Source organism: Drosophila guanche, unplaced genomic scaffold (assembly GCF_900245975.1).
Source record: "Drosophila guanche unplaced genomic scaffold, DGUA_6, whole genome shotgun sequence".
NCBI lineage: Eukaryota > Metazoa > Arthropoda > Insecta > Diptera > Drosophilidae > Drosophila > Drosophila guanche.
Genome location: NW_022995747.1, coordinates 3102228 through 3121591, shown reverse-complemented (window position 1 = coordinate 3121591; position 19364 = coordinate 3102228). Strand labels below are relative to the sequence as shown.

General features: G+C 51.0%; 1 protein-coding gene across 2 annotated transcripts in view; it reads right to left on the bottom strand.

Annotated features, from left to right (window-relative positions):
- Window positions 1–1283: 1283 nt before the first annotated feature.
- Window positions 1284–19364, bottom strand: part of LOC117582814 (protein phosphatase 1 regulatory subunit 12B) — a 30303-nt gene continuing 12222 nt past the window's right edge. Inside the window, exons 2-7 of one of the 2 annotated variants that reach the window (XM_034270848.1) lie at window positions 12488–12761; window positions 12112–12427; window positions 9138–12047; window positions 3493–3772; window positions 3314–3434; window positions 1284–2336 (exon numbers count right to left, since the gene is read on the bottom strand). In XM_034270848.1, the coding sequence (XP_034126739.1) occupies window positions 1969–2336; window positions 3314–3434; window positions 3493–3772; window positions 9138–12047; window positions 12112–12427; window positions 12488–12761 (4269 nt within the window). In that variant the 3' untranslated portion in view covers window positions 1284–1968. The remainder of the gene's footprint in view (window positions 2337–3313; window positions 3435–3492; window positions 3773–9137; window positions 12048–12111; window positions 12428–12487; window positions 12762–19364) is intronic. The other variant, XM_034270849.1, reaches the window with a different exon arrangement.

The window sequence follows — 19364 nt, the reverse complement described above, 5'->3', positions numbered from 1 at the left end:
TTAGCAGCCGTACAAAAGGCAATGCTTCGCCAGTGTGGATGTCTTGGTGAAAAAAATCATAACGCCATCGACTGACTGGCATCGATTGAGTGCAGCGATTATTGCGATCGCTCGCTGACAGCTGCAGTTGTAACTGCCACTCCGAGCAGCAGGCTGTCAGCCATCCACGGGGATCGGGGGTGGGCGGCAGATATTCGTGGAATGCCGTAAAAATGTTGAGTCCTCCTTCTTGTCGTTGTCGTTGTCGTTGTCGTGGGTCTCTCTAGGCAGATGCTGAAATAATGATACCGGCGCCAGCAAAGCGAGCAATCATCTCGAGCATCTCGTCGGGCTGTGCCAGCCTACAACGGAATGTATGCCAAGGACATTCAAAGCTACATCTGTATGTAACTGCCGCTATTGTTTTGGCCACGTTTTGCCGCTGCTGAGTGGTTGTGTGGCTTTGTGTTTGGGTATTCAGAATTTATGTTACAATTGAGACATTTTCAACGTTTATTTAGCGACAGCTGCCTTAGACTTAGTTCTACTGCGTAAACTCTTTAAATGCGAAAAAGTTTGATACATTTAATGAAATCAATTTAAGGCTGCTGCTCCTGTTGCTGCCACTGCTGGAGCTCCTCCCTGCCCTACCCGGCTCGATGGTTTATACAATTTAAAAATCGCGACGCTTTTTGTATGCAATGCAATTATTCTCCATTTACAATGCACTCAGCGCGAAAGTAAGCAAACAGACAAACAACGGCTTCAATGGTTGGCTCCTCCAGCAGAGCGGAGAGCGGAGAGCGGAGAGCGTGGTGGGGGCAGAGAGGTAGAGGCAGCAGCAGCAGCATCATCAGCACCCCCTGCCGGGTCGCGAAAGCAGACAAGTAAATAAAATTGCAAATAAAGTAAAAATGTTGAAATGCCAAAGAAATGCACGGTACATATTTTACATTTATTCATTCGCTTATTCTGATTCTGATTCTGAATCTGCTTCAGCGTCAGCGTCAGCTTCTGCTTCTGCTTTTGTTCCGTGTTTGTTTGTGGCTGTTGCTCCTGCTGTTCCTGCTCCTGCTACCGCTCCTTCTCTGGTCTCTGGGGTTTCCCCTGCTGCTTTTTGTACTGTTTGACTACAAAAGCGACGATGGGCGGCATGTCCTCACGCCTGTCGCCTAGTCCTGGTAAGCCGAGCGTTAATAACAACGCTTATCTGTGGCATTAGAAGCATCCCAAGCAGCAGCAGCAGCCAGCCCTCCCTCCCATACAGCAGCAACGGCAAAAAATGATAATGAAAAACTGAAATAAAAGCGCAGCAGCAGCGGCAGACAAACAAACAAGCAAACGGAGGGGGAAAAAAAGGAAAATGTGAAGAAACAACAAAACAAGCAAACAAAACAAAATGGGTGGAGGAGCCGCAGCACTCACACACGGGCACGGGGTTGGAGGAGCACATAATTTAAGCTGCCGTTACTGCTGCTGCTGCTGCTGCTGTTGCTGCTGCATGCCACGCTGCTGGCGTGACAACTTCAACTGACAGCCGCAGAGCAGCGCCATCATCCATTATCAGCAGTTGGCCATCTTAAAGTGCAGCAGGATGCAGGATCAGCACGCGACTCGAATGGGATATACCCAGGAAGAGCTCAGGGAAGCAGCAGCTCGCCGGGCAGCAACGTCTAATATGCCGGCTGCAACCTCTTCCATTTTTTTCATGGTTTTCCGCCAGCAGCCAGAACAGGAAGCAAACGGAAAAAAAATGCTAACGGACAGCGGACAACGGGTGGTCACAACAACAGCATCAGCAGCGACACAAAATGTTGCAATGGCATTGTTTTAATGCATTTGCAGCAACAACGCTAGTAGCAGCAGGAGCAGCAGGGAACGGTATGCGGGGCCGAGGCCAGTGACGAGGGCTGATGGCAATGGCATTGGAGCGACTGTTTGTACGCACTGCATGCCACCACATTACGTATACGGCGGCGGGGAGTGAGGCTACTTGCCACCGCCTGGTGGCTCGCCCACAGTATTCCGGCATTGCTTTTGGTATTGTTTGTGCGACTCGATGGCACTGCCATGCCCCGAGGAGTCCTTAACTGTGAACGTCACATAATAGCGTTTATTGCTGTCCAACTTTTCCGCTGGCAGTGAAATTAGTTGCTTATTCTTGCCATGCGACAGCTCCAGGGCAACCTTGTGGTTGCAGCGGCTGCCAACGTCGCCGCCACCGAGGCTGCCGACGCGTCCGCTGGAGGCACGACCGCTGGTGAGTATTTTGGGCAGAAAGAAGCTGCTCACGCTGCCGGTCTTCTTGTACGGTCCAAAGCCAAACTTGGGCATCGTGTGGTGATTCATCATGGGAACTGCAATATCAAGATGAAGCGAGACAGACACATTAGATTAATGATCAAGGGCGATCAGTGCACCAGGAGGGGGGAGGGACAGGGCCACTTCAATGAATTGCCAGCTGACAGAGCTGCTGTCAGAGGCGCCTCCCGTCAGGTGGCGTGGACAACACTCTGCTAAATTGCATGCAATCGTAAAAACAAATAAGAGAATGGGTGCAGCGGGAGTGTGTGCGGGAATGTATCTTCAATTGCCACAGCTGTAGCCTGCTGCTGGCGCTGACGCTCGTCGCTCACAAACCATTTTCGGTGGCCGGATCTCAGAGTGTTCTCAGCTGGGGGGGGGGGGGGATTAGTACCCGACTTGCTGCTACTTTCAACAAAATAAGAGCAGCAACAGGAAGTGGCAAGAAGAACAAAACAGAGAGCACAGCCGGGGCACAAATGAATGCGTTTTTAATTTGGCATAAGCCGGACGCATCCTTTCCAAGGCGAAAAGCATCCATCCATCCATCCACAGAGACTGAGCGTGCAGCGAGCGAGTGAAAGATGTAATAAAAGTTGAAAGCCAGAAAGGCAGTCGGTCGGTCGGTCGGTCGGTCGGTCGGTCCGTAAGATTTTTTAATTTGCCTTGCACTGAATAAACTGCTCGTAATTAGGATTTATATTTTTATGGCCCCGGGCAACTGGGGCATCTGCTTTGAATTCGAGTGTCCGGCATGTCCGCTGTCCAACCCACCGCTTGACCCACTGCTGGCAGCGAGGCTAGGGTGGCAGGGTAGCAGGGTGGCAGGGTGGCAGTGAAAGTGTTTCAAGCTCCTGGGCCAAGCGATTTGACTTCAGAGTGCCATTCGGACTGCCATTCGGACTGGTGCCATTTTTCACGCTTGCACAGAGCCGTTTAAAGCCCTCAGGGTGCGCGCTCTCCCTCTCAAAAGGAGAAGTGTGAAATGAGAAACAGGAAGCGAGTGTCCTTCCCCCTATCCCTGACTTACTGTAGGCAGCACAAGGAATGCCCGTGTAGGCGTGAGCCGCATGCAGGCAGCGATGCGTCTTCGTGGTGCACTGCAGCGCCTTTTCGTAGGCATTGTAGTCCGGACTGAGTCTCCGCTCCGCCTGAAAGAGAGTACAGCATGAGAGAGAACCAAAGCGTAAGGTAAATTGTGGCACACACCTCCTCGTAGACATCGCTGATGTTCTGAAAGTTGTTGGTGCCCGGCTTCTGGAGTCCCTTGAGCGTCTCGTACAGGAAGATTTCAAAGTTCTTGAACGTGTACTCGCTGAAGTTGTAGCGCCGCAGCCTGGTGCCCGTCTCCCCATTCAGCAGCACACACGACTTGTGGTAGTCATCGACGGCCCGCTTCACCAGCACCGCCTCATTCAGCTTGCTGGAACGTATCTGCAGCGACTTGAGCTCCAGCAGATGCTGAAAGATCTTGCGCTCCATGTAATATCTGCAAACGAACACATACAATAAGAATAAAGGCAATAAAGAACCTCCAAAAGAAAAGCGCAGTCAGTGGCAGGCTCTCGGCCATCCTCATCTTGGAGCTTTGCTAGCGCACAAAATAAATGTTGGCAAATGTACGTAAATTGTCATTTTGATATTTCGCGAGGCACACACAGACACAGCCGCCTGCTGTGATGTCGAGGAGGAGCAGCTTCCGCAGCGTTCCCCCACATTTTGCAACGCCTCAGAGGCCCCGCGCCCAGCCCAGACAATGCGCGAGCGCAATAAAAGGCATCATGTTATTAAAATTTCTTTCAAAAAATACTAAAGTGCGTACGCGGAAAAAAATTCTATTAATAATTGAGCTGGCGAACGACAGGCAGGCAGAGTACAAGTCAAAATTAAAGCCAGCAACGAGCAGGGCGCCCCTCTATGCCATAAAATGTTATTAGAAATGATATTAAAAATTAGGCAAATACGAGGGGAAGGGCATATTAAAGGGGGAGAGACAGAGAGGGAAATGTGAAGCACTTTAAGCACTTGAAACTTCTTCCTTAAACCTTGCTCCATCCGGAGGGCCAACAACTTTTTTCCAAATCAACTGACGGCATCGTCATTCGCATCCTCGTCCTCATCCTCATGCTCAGCGTCAACCGGTTGGCAGGGAAATGCATTTTACCGAAAAAGCTAAGCAAATTTGTCGAGTGCACTTGGAGGGAGCAGAAGCAGCAGGCAGGCAGGCAGCTGGCAGCCGTTTTCAAAATTGTTTATCCAGCGAGCGGTAAGGCTGGCAGCGCGGAGGCGACCGCTTGACACTGCTCGCCACTTGGCTGCACCACTTCGAATTTATGCAAAACAATTTTGACTTTGAAACAAAAGTTCATTGGTCGCACCCAACCCGTGGGGTGGGTGGGTGCTTTACCCAGGGATACCGTGAGAGAGCCAGCTAATAAATAGCAAGAGTGCCCGGCCCTGCTGCCCTGCTGCTCTGCCCCCTCCATCAAGGTAAGAATGCTTGTGAGCCAAAAACTGCGTAATAAATTGGCCGAGGGCCATGGCAAAATCCCCGAAGCGGCTTCAAAGCGGCCAGCTCTGAGTCCTGTGCCGCTCTGCTGGCCATCCTTCTTCCGCTTGTTTTGGCACTGCCAATGTGCAGCCTCTGCCCGTTGCTGCTGATGCTGCGGTCATCTCATCTTCATCCTCATCTTCATCTTCGTGCCCGGCGCAAGCTTCGTCTTCATCTTCATCACCATTTTTTTCCATCTTTATCTTTATCTTGGTCGTCAGCGTCATCGTCAGCGCTTCAGCGCTTGTTTGCCGAAGCGCTTTTCAATTTTACGCCTTCCTCGCTTTTGGCTCCTCTTTCTCTCCTCTCCACCCTCTCCCCACTCTTCCTCTCCGTTCAGTTGCGCTTGAGCTATTTGTAAGTCTTTCTCTTTGTGCCTGCGCCACCGACTGTGCAAATACTTTTTGCCATGCTGTCCTTGGCACATTTTTCGCAGCCGCTTCTTCTTCGCACCTCCTGCCTGTCCCCTTTGACACTGCCTCTGCCTTTTCCCTCTGCTGTTGCTGTCGCTGTCGCTGTCGCTGCGACTGCTACTGATTTCCGTTTCCGCTTTACGTTCGCTTAGTACAACTTTCATTTCATTTTCTTGTGCGGCGTTGATTTTGTGTGCTACATTTGCAACTGCAAGCGCTTCCAGCGACCGACCAACACAGCCTGTCCGACCAACGAACCAACCAACCGACTGACACCAGCCGCCCATAGTCCCAGCACCCAGTCGCAGCCCACGTCTTCCTGTTTGTGACACAAATGTGACAGGCAAAAAGTGCACGCACCACCAAAGTGGATGAAGTGGAAGGCCCGCCAGGGGCAAAGTCAGCACAGGCAGTGGCATAGGCACAGCGCTCTGCTCTGCTCTGCTCTGCTTTGCTCTGCTGGAGCGCTGACAACGCCAGTGACAACAAAATGCAAAGAAATTAAGCGCTGCACAAGTTGCAACAGGAACAACAGGGTGAAAAAAAACAGCCTGGCTGCCGGCAATTTGTGCGGCACAAATAACAAAAGCGAGGCAGAACCTTTTGCCAAGTGTTAATGGTCGGACGAGTGAGAGAGCGGCAGAGGCGGCTGCTGCACGTGGCCTGCATACAGCAGGTGGGTGGACTTCATTCTGCCTGCCCTAAAAATCGATGACCGCCAACCAGCGAAAAGTCTGCGGCTGATTTGAAAGTCGCTCGCACTGTCGGCTTCTAAAGGCTTCTTTACCCCAAAAACTTTTCCGCTTCATTTTTCATTACGGCTGTGTTCTTGAGCTGCTGCTTCAAACTTTTACCAAGTGCAGAACTCCGAGGGAGAGAGAGCTTTATCGTCTGCCGGAATGTCAAGTGGCTGAAGAAACACTCCAAAACCCAGCAGCAACCAAGCAGCGGAGAAAATCCAGCAGTAAACTTTAAGCAAAATAACGCATTTGATTTGCCATATTGCCAGATTAATTAAGTGCTGGATAGTTTTTGCATAATCAAACGTTTGAAATCGGCCCACAAAACATTTCCTAATTGCGTCACGCCCCGAGGGCGAAGGGTGTAACAAAAATGTGTCCAATCCACAAGGACAGGCCGATAAACTCGGCCGCCCCGAAACGAAATCCAAATATTTAACAATGTCAATTACGTGAGCGCACATTATAAATCCCAAATCTCACCTGTGCTGCTGGGACACACACACAGACACACTCCCACACACACACACACACACACACACACACGCACCGGCGGTAAGTTATTTGTTTAATTTATGCGTCAGATAAAATTTTAATCTCTTTGGAGCCAAGAGCGAGCAGGGAAAATAAAGTTGGCCGAGCAGCAGCAAGCAACAGCCAAAGCACCAGCAGCAAGTCCAAATCTAGGTCCCCAAGTCCAAGTCTCGGTCCAGGGTAAATGGAAAACGGCAAATGCGAATGCAAAATATATACGAATAAAATGAAAAACAAAATCTCTATTTACACACTTTTCATGGAGTGTGCTTCGCATTGGAGTGGCGACTCTTGTGGGGGCGTATTCTACTGGGAGCTATGGATTCCGGATTCACTTTTTACTTCATTTCAGAGCTCCCTACGCTCCAGAGCAAGAGCCTCCACCCCACGTAAATTCTATTTTGAATGTTTTTTTCCTGTTTTCCCCTTCAGATTCTTTCTGTGTGTTTTTCGAGAATTAATTGACTCACTCTGTCGACTTGTTGAGGAAGTTGTTCTGGGAAAGTTGCCGGCTCTGTGTGAGGCTGTGCGAGACGACACTTGTTTGACTTTCGGTTTGCCCGTGCATTGCGTATACGCCGCATGGTGCGTATTTGCCGAAACCTTAACACGGAGCGCGAATGGTCTTGCGCCTGTTCTTGGCTACAGCTTGTTGCTGTGTTGTGGCTGTTTTTTTGGTCTTCTTGCCGACTTATGCAAACAGCCGAGTTAAATATTTTCATTAGTCAAGTGGAAAGAATTATTTATGAAATGCGCTCTCGCTGGCCGAATGTTGCTTTTGCTTTTTGTTTTTGTTTTGCCAGAGCCAGAGCAGAGCTGAGAGCCAGAGTTTCAGTTTCAGTTACTCGCTTCCTTTTTCGGTTTTGAATGTTTGCAAATTTATTCATGGGGGCTACAAGGCAGATTAGCAAAATTAATAAAAGTCAGCTTACGCTTTTTAATTAAGTTTCCTGTGTGTGTGTGTGTGTGTTTGTGTGTGTGGGGGCATGGCTTATGCAAATACCATAAATAAATACAATTGACTTTTAAGTTTGAGGCAGCAGCAGCAACTCATAGCTCGTGGCATCGGCGCGTGGTATTGATTCGCCTCAAATGAATGACAGAAAATTAAATTACCGAGCAGCAGCACAACGGCTTAAGGCCAGATTTCTGTTCTGTTCTGTTCTGTTCTGTGCCACACACACACACATCACTAGTTGGCGGCTTATGGCAAATTTCGGGTAACAAAATCCTTGGGGGCACAAAAGGATTTCCGGAACAAGCGGCCAAACGAAGAGCGAACACAAATGGTAATTGCCTCTTGCTGACTGCCGCTTGTGCCGCCTCTTACTTGTCGCCTCCTCCAACAATTTCCCCCGCTAATCTGCACTAATTCCATTTACAATTAGCATTAGCGAGTTGTAAACGGAGCAGCCCAGCGACTGCTTTACTCTCTCTTTGGGTTTATCCAAGCACCCAGAACTGTTGATGCTGTGACTCTGTTTTCAGGCTTGCTGCTGTTGGCTCATTTTCATATTTTGTTCAAGTTTCTGCATAAACAAAGCAAACACACCGCAGGTGGGATGCTCCTTGCGGAGGCGTGTGCCCCTCTGTCCGTGTCCGTGACCGTGTCCGTGCAGCTAATTAAAATGCGCAACTCTTTGCCGGAAATGAGCATTTCGGCTAATGACAAGGGCGGACGAGATTTGGCGAGGGCGTTCTTCGTTAGCATTGAAAACACCCGTAAATCAGGATGGATATTAGTGAAGTGGGTGGCTGGCTGCTGGCTGGATGCTTGCCACTTGCCGTTGACCTAATTATGATCTACGTTTTACGTTCTCCCTTCTAATCGTTTGACCCCTTTTTCCAAATACGTTCAATTTCGGCTAATTATGTCTGCGACAACCAAAAGAAGTCATGCTGAAGCGCAGTCGAGAATTGTTTTAAGCACTTGTCACAGCGGCACGAAGAGGCCAATTAATTTGTCACACACCACACCCTGCAGCCACACACACACACACACACAGACTCCTCTTGTTTGTTTGTTTCCCACCTGTTACGGGCAAGCCGCGACCCCTCGACCCACTGGGTCACACGGTTCATGCTCAAGTACATGGAAAATGAACATTAATGCCGCGTTTATTGCCTTTGACCGCATTATAATAACTTTAAAGCGCACATTTTAATGGCGAACGGAAGCCGGGCAATTTATTTACTGGCCAGAGCACAACAATGGACGCCGCGGCTATCCCAGTAACCCAACCAAAAATGAAACAAAAAGGAAAGAAATGAGAAATGTTGCCCAGGCTATTAAATCCCTGACTAAATTAACTTTAAGGCGGCATGAGGAGCGGCTTGGGCTTGGGCTAGCAGCCTCCAAGCAGTTTGATTACATTAAAAGGCCACGGAGGCTGTGTGCGCGCGTGATACAATGTAGACACTGGGACATTCAAGTTGATTAAAATCAAGCATCAAGTAAATAAATCTACAGCCAAAAAGGCAGCAGCAGCAGCAGCAGCAGCGGAGGAGTAGTCGCCACTAACTGCCTGGAGATTAATTTAAATGAATGAGTTTTGCCATCAAGTCTCGCAGCGTATCGACATGGCAAATCTCGACTCTCCACCACTACTCACTCACCTACGAATGTTGCGCTGAATGGAGCGCGTGACGGCGGCCATGTCGCAGGCGCCCTTATCGCCGGGCTTCCGATTCTCCAGGCGGCTGCTGCACGAACGACCGTCCAGGGTGGCGTAGATGGGGCGACGCGGCATGGCCGTGTGGGCGGACCGCAGGGTGGGTATCTTGCTACGCTCGGCCCGCGGACTGGGCTCGAAGCCCGAGTCCTGATCCTTGCTGGTCAGCACGGCAGTGCCTCCGTCGCGTGTCTCCTGGGCATTCTTCCAATTGCTGCGCGTCTTTGCTCCGCTGCGCACGCGCTTCTTGAGGCGACGCTTGCGGCCGTTGGCCATCCCATCGTAGGCTCCAGCAGCGCCAGTTGCGTCACTGGTGGCTGTGGCTGTGGCTGCGTCTGCCGCTGCTCCACCCACGCCATGTCGATTGCCACTGCTGAGGAAGCGACGCAGCGCACTGTCGTGCTCTGGGTCAATGCCATCGATATCGTCGTCCAAGTACTCCTCCTCGTCGTACTCCTCATAGTCGTAGTCCAACTGCTCCAGCTCCGCGGCGCTGGGCAGCTTGGCCGCTGCCGCGCTGCCATCGGCCACCACTTGAAAGACTTGATTGCTGGTGCTCCTTGCGGGACGCGCGGCACGCTCCGCGGGCTCCCCCACGGACTCGTCGCTCTTCAGCACTTGGAAGCTCGATTTGCGTTCAGTGGCCAGTGGCTCATCGGAAGCATTTGCATTTGCATTGCCCCCCGGGGCATCTGCAACTGGGTCATCGTCCGCCGAATCCGAGGGCAGCAGTGTGAACGAACGTCTCGACTCTTGCTCCCGTTGCGGCTGCTGCTCCTGGGTGGCTGCTGGAGACGGCACAGGAGCTGGAGCTGGGACTGGGTTTTGTGTGGCAGGGCGTGGCTGCTGTGCGGTTGGCGGCTTTTTTGGCTCAACTTGCGGCTCTGACGGGGGAGGAGTTCTGGGGCTGGGGCTGGGGCTGGGGCTGGAGCTGGGTGCCTGCTGCTGCTCTCGATTTTTGCCAGCAGATGCTGTTGATGCTCTTGATGGCTCCCCCCCACCAGCCTCTGGCTGTGGTTGGGCTTCCGCCTCTGCGGTTGCCTGTGGCTTGCGCGTTTCCCCTTCACCACCTCCGGCACTGACTGCTGGCGGTGTGGGCGTGGCAGGTACAGGAGCTGCAAACTCTGACTCTGGCTGTGGCTCGGGTTTGGGCATGGGCGTGGGTGGGTTTTCTTTTGCCAGTTTTTCGGGTTCCTGCTGCTTCTCCTCTTTTAGCTCTGTTGGTGGCTCTTCCGTGGAGCTCTTGGACTCGCTGCTCAGCGCAGTGGCAGCTATTTTGATAACCTGTTCCACCTCCTTGGACACCAACTGCGTCTCCTCCTCGCTCAGCTGCAGCTTTGGCTCAGGCTCTGGCTCTGGCTGGACCTCTGTGGCTGCTGTTTGTTCAAGTTCCTCCGACGATTTGGATGTCAGCTGCTCGGCATCGTGATGCACATCGACTTGGGTCACCACAGACTTGGCCATCTCCTGCTCCTCGTCTGTCAGCTCCACGGCATGCGTTTCAACTACCTGCAGGGTCTCCGCTTGCAGGGCGCTCCTTTCGCTCTTGGCGCTCTGCGGCGGCGACTTGATGAAGGTTCGCTCCTTGTTGGCTGTGGACGGTGGCGTTTGAAGTTTGCTGGCGGACCGGGGACGTTCCTTGGACTGTTCTTGGTCGCCCTGCAACTGCTTCCTGGAATCCTTCACTGGCGATCCGTTCGACTTGTTATCCTCACTGGCCCCCTCATCGCTGTCCTGCTGCTCCTTCGAGCGTCTGGAAGATGTGGAACGCTTGCGGGAGACGACCCGCTCCTTCCGTCGCTTGTGGTAGCAGCAATTCTCGCAGGAGTCCTCGTCGTACTCCTCGCCCTCCCACTCGCTGGAGCTGGCATAGCGCTCACCTCTGCTCTTGCGTCGCCTGATCTCAATGTTGCTCTTGGAGCGGCACAGATCGCTGCACTTTTCGTGCTTGGACTCGCCACAGCTGCTGGTGCGTCGGCGCAGTTGTCGCCGCTTGTGGCGCCTGCAAATGTGCTTCAGGCGCTGCTCCTTGCGGTAGGTTTGCTCCGCACAGCTGCAGTCGGCATCCTCCTGGCCATGGCCATTGCCACTCCCATTATCCTCATCGGAACGCTTAAGATACACGACATACTTCTTGGAGCTGCGCAGATCTTGGACCTCCTCCTTCTCCACATACTTGAGAGGCCTCACCAGATCCGCAGCATTGGCTTCGTGGAAGGGATTGCCCCGTCGCGTGGTGAGTTTCACCTTGTTCGAGGGCTGTCCGCCGTTCGCCTGCAGGAACTTGGCCGTCGAGCGGTGTCCCCGCTGCAGTGCCCCATCCAGAGGTGTCAGCACGAGGCCTCGAGAGTTGCGATAAACTGCGTTGACATCCCCGCCATAGTCGATCAGCAGCTTGCACATGTCCGTGTAGTCATTGGCCGCCGCAATGTGAAGCAAACTGCGTCCATCGTTGCTGGTGGTGTTCACCTGCTTGGATCGCTGAGCCAGCAGCCATTCAACGAGCTCCCTGCGTCCCGAGGCAGCTGCCTCATGCAGCGGCAGATCTCCCTTGGCATTCCGCAGCCACAGATTCGCGCCGCGCTCCTTGAGCAGCTTCAACGTCTCAAACTGTCCCTTGGCGCAGCCACAATGAGCTGGGGTACGTCCCTTGCGGTCCTGTCGATTGGGATCCGCTTCCAGGTCGAGCAGTCGAGCTGTGGAATCGGCATGGCCCAGGGTCACAGCATAGTGCAGCGCCGTGCAGCCGTTGGAGTCGATGAGGTCCGTTGGGGCGCCGCACAGGCTGATCAGCGTATCAATGCACTCCGTGTGGCCACGTGAACCAGCGCAGTGTAGGGCTGTGAGGCCGTCCCTAGAAGCAGAACATGAGATTTATTATTAGAGAGTCTTCCTTGAGGAATGGCAGCTGCACCCACTTATCAGCACTCTCCACACGGGCGCCCGCTTTGACCAAAGCAATCACCGCCTTGGCCGAACCCGCTGAGGCAGCCCACAGCAGCGGCTGCCGCCCATCCTTGTCCTGCACATCGACACAGCTCTGTGGATGGGAGAGCAGAATGCCGAGTATCTCCAGAGCCAGTTTGCTAGAGTTGCTGGACTGCTGCTTGCTGTCGTAGCTGGCGCCGCACATCTGGGCGGCATAATGCAACGGAGTGCCGCCATTCACATCCGGCTGGGCGACATTTGCCCCAGCCGAAAGGACAACGCGCAGGGACTCCACCTCGCCGCAAACTAGAGAAAAAGAGTGGAGTTAATCAATCATTAGTACGGGGACTGGGACACGCTACTCACCCGTTGCCCAGTGCACCACCGAGTGGCCCTCATTGTCCACCGCATTCACGTCGGCTTTGTTCGCTAGCAGCAAGTTGACCATCGCCAAGTTGCCCTGAATAACAGCCAAGTGAAGCGGCGTGAAGCCATCTTCATCGGCGGACTCCAGCAGCTCGGGAGCTGCGATGGCGATGCTGGCCGCCGCCACGAGGTCTCTTGTCTGCTCCAGATCTTGCGCGGCACAATAGTGCAGCGCGTTCCGATTGCTGCGGTCCCTTTGCCGCAGCAGCTGGGGCTGCAAATAGCAGAAGAGCAAGAGAAACGTAGGTAAGATTACAACGTTTATTAACAGGTTTTCCGGCTCAAAAAATAATTATTACGGCTCAGCCATTCACTTGTCGAAGGATGATGATGATGAAGGCAGGAGATTCCACCTGCAGCCTGCAGCCACGGCAGCCGCAACCGATTAATAAACTAATTAAAATGTCATTTGCATATTGCATCAATTTATGGCTCCAATCCACTCCAATGTGGCAGCAGCCGCGACAGGAGCTCGCTCTCTGCCGCTCCCTGCCCCTTCGCTTTTGCTGTGGCCGCTGCTAAGTTTGATAGATCGCGTAATTGTTGCGGGCCAAAAACCTTAATTGCCAGCAAATATTTTTACAAAAATGCACATACTCGCTCGCTTGTTGTTTATTTAACCAGCCAAGTTGTTGGTGGTTGGCCTGATTGGTTGTCTGTCTCGCTGGTCGCTCGGTCGGTCGGTTGGTGGGTTGGTTGGTTGGTTGATTGGCAAAACGAAAGCAATTATTTTTTCCAAACATATCACGCCCCTGGCCACACACACACACACACACGCGCGCGTTAAGTGCAGAAGTACTTGCCAATTAATTATTAAACCATACATATAGGTGCACGTTAATCATGTGGAAATTATTACCCAAAAAAAGCAGCAAAAATAATGTGCAGCAAGGAGAACGCGCCGTCCGCTGCCCAGCACGTTGGTCAGTAACTAAAGCAACAGTCACGGGCAATGGCAATGGCAACGGCAACGGCAAAAGGTAAACAAAACGGAAAAAGCGTCGCCTGGAAAGTGCAAGGGTCGGGGACGCCTGGAAACGGTCGAAAAGGCATTGGAAATGCCACGTTGTCCCTGGCAACGTGGTGAGTTACCGCTGCACTCGAAGAAATGGAAGAGTAATTTCTGTTGCCTGCTGCTACTCTTTGTGCTTTTTGTGTGCGCTCACCAGATTTGTGTTTGCATTTTTGGCGCGCAAAATCACATCAAACTCCAGGGGCAACGAAAACATGTTCGCCGTGCGACCGTTGGAGTCGTCGCCATTTGCCGTGCACTTTGCTGGCGTGTCAAAACATGTCAAGTGCACAAAAAATACTGTCGCCGCCGCCGAAAAGTATGCTAAAACTTGCAGGAATTCGCAATGCGACGACAGCGACGTCAGCAGTGGCAGCGGCAGCAGCACGCAAATGTGAAAGTGAAAATGTTGGCAAATCGTCGAGAAAGAGTGGGGTAGGGCGTGTGGGTAGCGGTTAAGGAGCTGGATAAGGAGACCCCTAGAGAGCGAGAGTTTTTGTGGCACACTGACATGCGGGTGGTGCGGGTGGTGGCGCTTATTAGGCTTCCCCCCCACTAACTTTTGATGTGATGTGGTCCGGGGCCAAGTTTCTGTGCTAATTTCTCTTTCTCAGTTCTACTTTTATTTCCCCCATTTTCCCATTTCCTGCCACTGTTTATCTTTCCGGTTTGCGAATGAATGATTGACTGTGTTGCTGCTCTAACCAACAATCAATTTCTACAATCATTTCGGGCACGCCGCATTCTATTTATATCAGGCGCCAACTATCGCGTGACTCTCGTAAAACTGTCCTAAAGACAGCCGCCCGACAACTGATCCCCTCTCCGCCACGATGGCTGGCCAATTTATTGCACATTTTCTATTGTGGGTCGAACAGGAGGAGCTCGTTCGATGGCTATGAAAAAAGTAAGACGAGAAACTCTGCGCCAAGAACAAGCAACTAAAAGCGTTAAAACGTTCGACTCTTAAGACATTTGCGTGTGCTCCTCATAACAATGGGCAGGGGGGTGCCAGCAAGGACCTTGGAACAACAGGTCCTAAAACTCCCTTTTTGGTGTTTTATTGCCTCACATTTCAGCCTTCAGCCTGTCCGATATAACCCAAAGACTGACTTTTGTGTGTTGCCCTGCGATCTGGTATTTGACTTTCTTTTCGGGCAGTTTCGAGTTTTGAGTGGGCCAACATCAATATTTAATGTTTCACTTAATTTACAGTTTGCATGGGACTCGGCTTACCCCATTTGGGTATCCCTCTCTCCTCCTGTTTATGCCTTTGATTGAATCGAATTTGGTTTTTGGGCCACATTTCACTTTTCCCTTGTTTGCCACAAAAACTTTACGTTGCCCGATTTGCTTTTTCACGAAGTAAAAGTACAACAAATATATATTTACAATGAATGATTTTTATTTGCTGCCTCCGCTATCTGTTCTTGGCCCTGGCCCCCGGTTTTGTCCGGGTCTTCTGTTGTGTTTGTTTCTTATGGCGGACCTACGCTTGCGTTCGGATTATGAATAATTCAAATAAACTGAAATGATACCTAAAAACTTTGACAGCCCGCCAGCTCCTGCTACCTCCCTGTGTTGGCCTTCTCTGCTGTGTTGTGGTGGCACAATGATAAAAAGAGAATGAGACAAGATGGGGCAGGGGCAGCGTCAAATAAAGTTCTCCTGCTGCTGCTGCTGCTTTTGTTATTATTATGATGATGGTTGGTGTGATTGTTGCCGCATTCTCTCTTCTCCATCTCCATCTCCATCACCATCATCATCAACATCATCATCATCGTCGGACTGGACATCCAACTCGCCTCTGTTGGTGTCATGCAAATTTGCATTCAACTTTTCTCTACATTCACCCAAACACAGAGTGAAATGCGATAATCAAATACGACCAACAACCACGGGCTCAAAAGGGAACAGCAACAGAGCAACAGCAGAACAGAACAGCAGCTGCTGTACCCCCCCGATTCACCCCCAACAGGGTCCATGGCTAGATAAAACTTTGGCATTGCCAGAGATCCAGAGCAGCCTTCATCCGATTCGGCATTCGCCATTCCATTCGCTGTTTATGCCATTTTAATAGTTCTTTAAACAAATAAAACGTGCCCTGGCCGCACAAGCAGCGCGCTAAAAACCAGCAGGAAAAACAGGGCAAAAAATCCCCAGAGGCAATAATACAGATCGAATTGTCATAACCAAATGGGAAATATTACCCTGCCAACTGCTCGCTGAATGAAGCAACATTCTGCTGCTGCTGCTGTTGCTGCTGCTGATGCTGTGTTAACCATTTTGATTTTCAGATAAAATATGTTTAAAAATAGAAGAGAAAAGCAGCCAAAAAGTGGGTCAACGTAACGCAGTTTCAGTTTCAGAAGATTAGGACCCCAAATGAGCTACAAAAACAACGCACAAAAACACACACAAAAGGTGAGCATTAAAGCTCCGTGCCAGGATTTATGATATCCAACAAATGCAACAGCAACAGTTAGGCCTGGGACATAAAACTGGAATTTTTACGATTCTCCACCCATCGGAACTCGGTCCGGGGCCAATCCTAAGCTGGCATCGGCACGTGTTGTGCTCTGCTGCCTTTAGGACCTTAAAAATTCCTTTGGGCTTTTTATGCGCAGTGGTCGTGGTCGTCCCCTTTGGGGCTTAGGGTGGGGACTCTCTCTCATGTGTATGCTGGAGAGTTTATGAATTTAGAAACAGAGAGAAATAATTTGTACATCGTATTCGAATGGCAAAAGAAAAATGTATTCAACTTCAGTATTTGCATAACCGAAGCGACAACTGTCGGACCAACTGCCAGAGAGAACTTCACAACAGATTCTGTGCGAAATCAAAGCCTCTTAAACAGAAAAATGAAGGAGGAAAAGTGTGGGGTTCGATGTTCGGGGTTGCCTCTGTGGTCAGAGCTTATTATTCATATATCGTAATCCATTGGCATAACAATGAGATGAAAGCTGCTCACAGAAGTCATGGGAACGACAGTTCAACTCCTTTGCGAGAGAGACATGGGCACCCGCTGCCAGACACCGGAACAAAGTGAAAGGCAGGACACACACGGGAAAGAGAGTGAATTTGATTGTTTACTCGCAGGAAATGCGTACAAATAGAAATAAATATAGAAAGCATAAATAATAATGAATGGAGACACAGCCGCCACAACAATAACAGCTGAGAGCGAAGCTCCAGCAGGCTCCAGCAGGCTCCAGCAGCTCCAGGACTCTGTGCTACATGATAATGCATAAAAAATATAATACATGCATGGCCTGAAAGCCATGAAAGGGCACAAATGGCAACTGGCACGAACAGAGGAGGGGAGAGAGAGCAGAGAATTCGAGTTAACGCTTCGTTGGACAACACATCCGCCATAATTATGTGTGACGCGACAGCAGAATGGCACATTAAAAGGTTAGAGCAGGCCAGCAAGACGCGCAGAAGGGAGCAGGGAAAATACCGGAAACTCTTTTGCAGGCGCCTTGGTGGCTTGGTCGCTTTAGTGTCCTGTCCATGTTCGTGTTCGTGCTCGTGTTCGTGTCCTGCTTAAGATGTCAAGTGACCGCCACTAAAGAGGGCACAGCAGACAGGCACTCAATGGCAAATTTATGCGGACAATGAGCCATTCATATGTTAATCACATTTACCCGGCCACTGAAGATGTCTTTTAATTAATGTAAGCGGCCAACTGCACACAGGTGGGGCAACAAAGGAGCACCTGCAACTGGGCGTGGCAGGCAGCGTCTCAAGAAGCGAGACTAGCGTCTGCTGGTGGCTCTGCCTCAGCCACTGTGCATTGCTCTTGCAGCAACTATAATTTGCATGCTCGGCAGACAATGCTCAACCAACAGCTACAGATACACCGCAGACAGAGACAATGATGAGGGAGAATGCTCTGCACAATCTCTCTCTCTCTCTCTCTGTGTTCTCTCTAACTGTTGTTGTGGCACCTTTTATACTTCTAATTAGTGCCACGTTGCCGGCTGCCAGCAACAATGGCGGCTCCTGCTGCATGCATTGCCGGTTGCCGCATGCCGCTTGACGTTGCTTCTGCCTGTGGAATCAGACCCTTTGTTGCGGCTATGCCCCCGCCGCCTGGCTGATCCTTTAGGAAGCGTTTCACGGTGCAGCATTCTTAAGTAGTTTTGGCAATTATTTACAGCTACTTTGGCTCAGAGCTCCCCTTAGTGCCTGCTTACCTATGTACCTACCTCCCGCCCTCCCACTTTCATCCGCTTTAACCTGAACTCATCAAAAGGTTTTGCCGCACGGATTATTATTATGCTATGTGCCATGTGGCAGCGGGTTACTGCTTCCAGTTTCCGTGTCTCGTGTTCGGGGGAGCCATGAGATTCCGTGTGCTACCTCCTCCTGCTTCCCCTCCTGCTGCTGCTGTGTAGGTAAACTTTTGCATAGTTTTTATGCCGTGCAACGGATTAACAACAACGGCAAACTTTCATTTTGATCTACAAACTTTGTTGGCGGTTCGAGCTGAGCTGGCCCCACCAAGCCGCACGGTACAGTTCACCTCTGCCAGTTGCCATCCATTGGCATCTCCATTCCCTGTGCCTCCCGCTCCCGCTCTCTCTCCCGTCAGCCATTTCAATCTCAGGTGGTAAACTGTTTGCTAAACATCAACAGCAATTTCCATGCTTTAACAGCAATTCAATTCCCGGCGCACATGCCTCATGCCTCATGCCTCATGCATACTTTAAACAGGGCATCGGAATGTGCCGAACATGAACATGGGCGCGATGCCGTGTCCATGTCGCCTGCATAATTCATTGGACAAGTTTTTTTTCGGGTGGAGGGGTAGTTGTAAGTCATGGCTCAAGTTTTTGTCTAAATCGAATTAACTTTGCAAAATATTTGAGAAACTTTCACACCGTCCGGGAGGGACACTCCGTTCGCTGTCTCTCTCTGGGCTTGGGTCAATTAAAAATTATGCACAACCCAGCGCCGGATTCAAAGTAATTTCCGCAACAGAGAAACTTTCTCCACTCGGAGTCGGACTCGAACTCGGACTCGAACTCGGACTAGGACTCGGGACCATCCTTAACATTCAACCGCACTGTGCACCGAAGCGCATTAAAATTAGTAACAAGCCATGCTCATTTGTGTCAACTTTGACTGTCATTATGCACTCGGAGCAAATATTGTTGGATGCCAAGAGAGAGGCAAAAGTTTTTGACCCCGCCCCGTGATTAGCCTGCTGGGCATTTCCTTGAGCAAAAATGTTGCAGGAGCATACAAATTCATATGCGGATATCCTACATGTCCTCTCTAGGTTGTAGTCTGTACGGAGTCTGTACTCCGCTGCTGGCAACTTCGGCCCGAGCCCGGGATAACTTCTGGCAACTGTATGTAGTACCAACCGAGTAGTAACTGGAAACTGGCGGCAAACCGGCAGACGGAAGTCATTCCCAAAGCCAAACAACAGTGACAGCAAAAGCCAGGAGCCCCCCCCCCCCCCCCCCCCCCCCACCCCACATACACAAAAAAAAACAAATTAAAACCCTACCACCCCCAGCAACAACGCGCGGGGCCGCCCAGCAGAAAAAAATACTTCTATCTATTCATTGANTTCTATGATTTCAGTAATTAATTTTCCATTGCAAAGTTTGACGCACGACCGGGCAGGCAGTCACCCCAACCAAACGCAGTCTGGCAGTGCGGCAACTCGGCAGTTTGGCATTCCGGCTCTCTGGCAGTCTAGCGTAGAGTCATCCTCGTCATAGTCCGTCTGCTATTTCTGGTGGTTTCTAATTAATTGGACAGCTGTGCGGCTAAGCCGCCGCATATGGA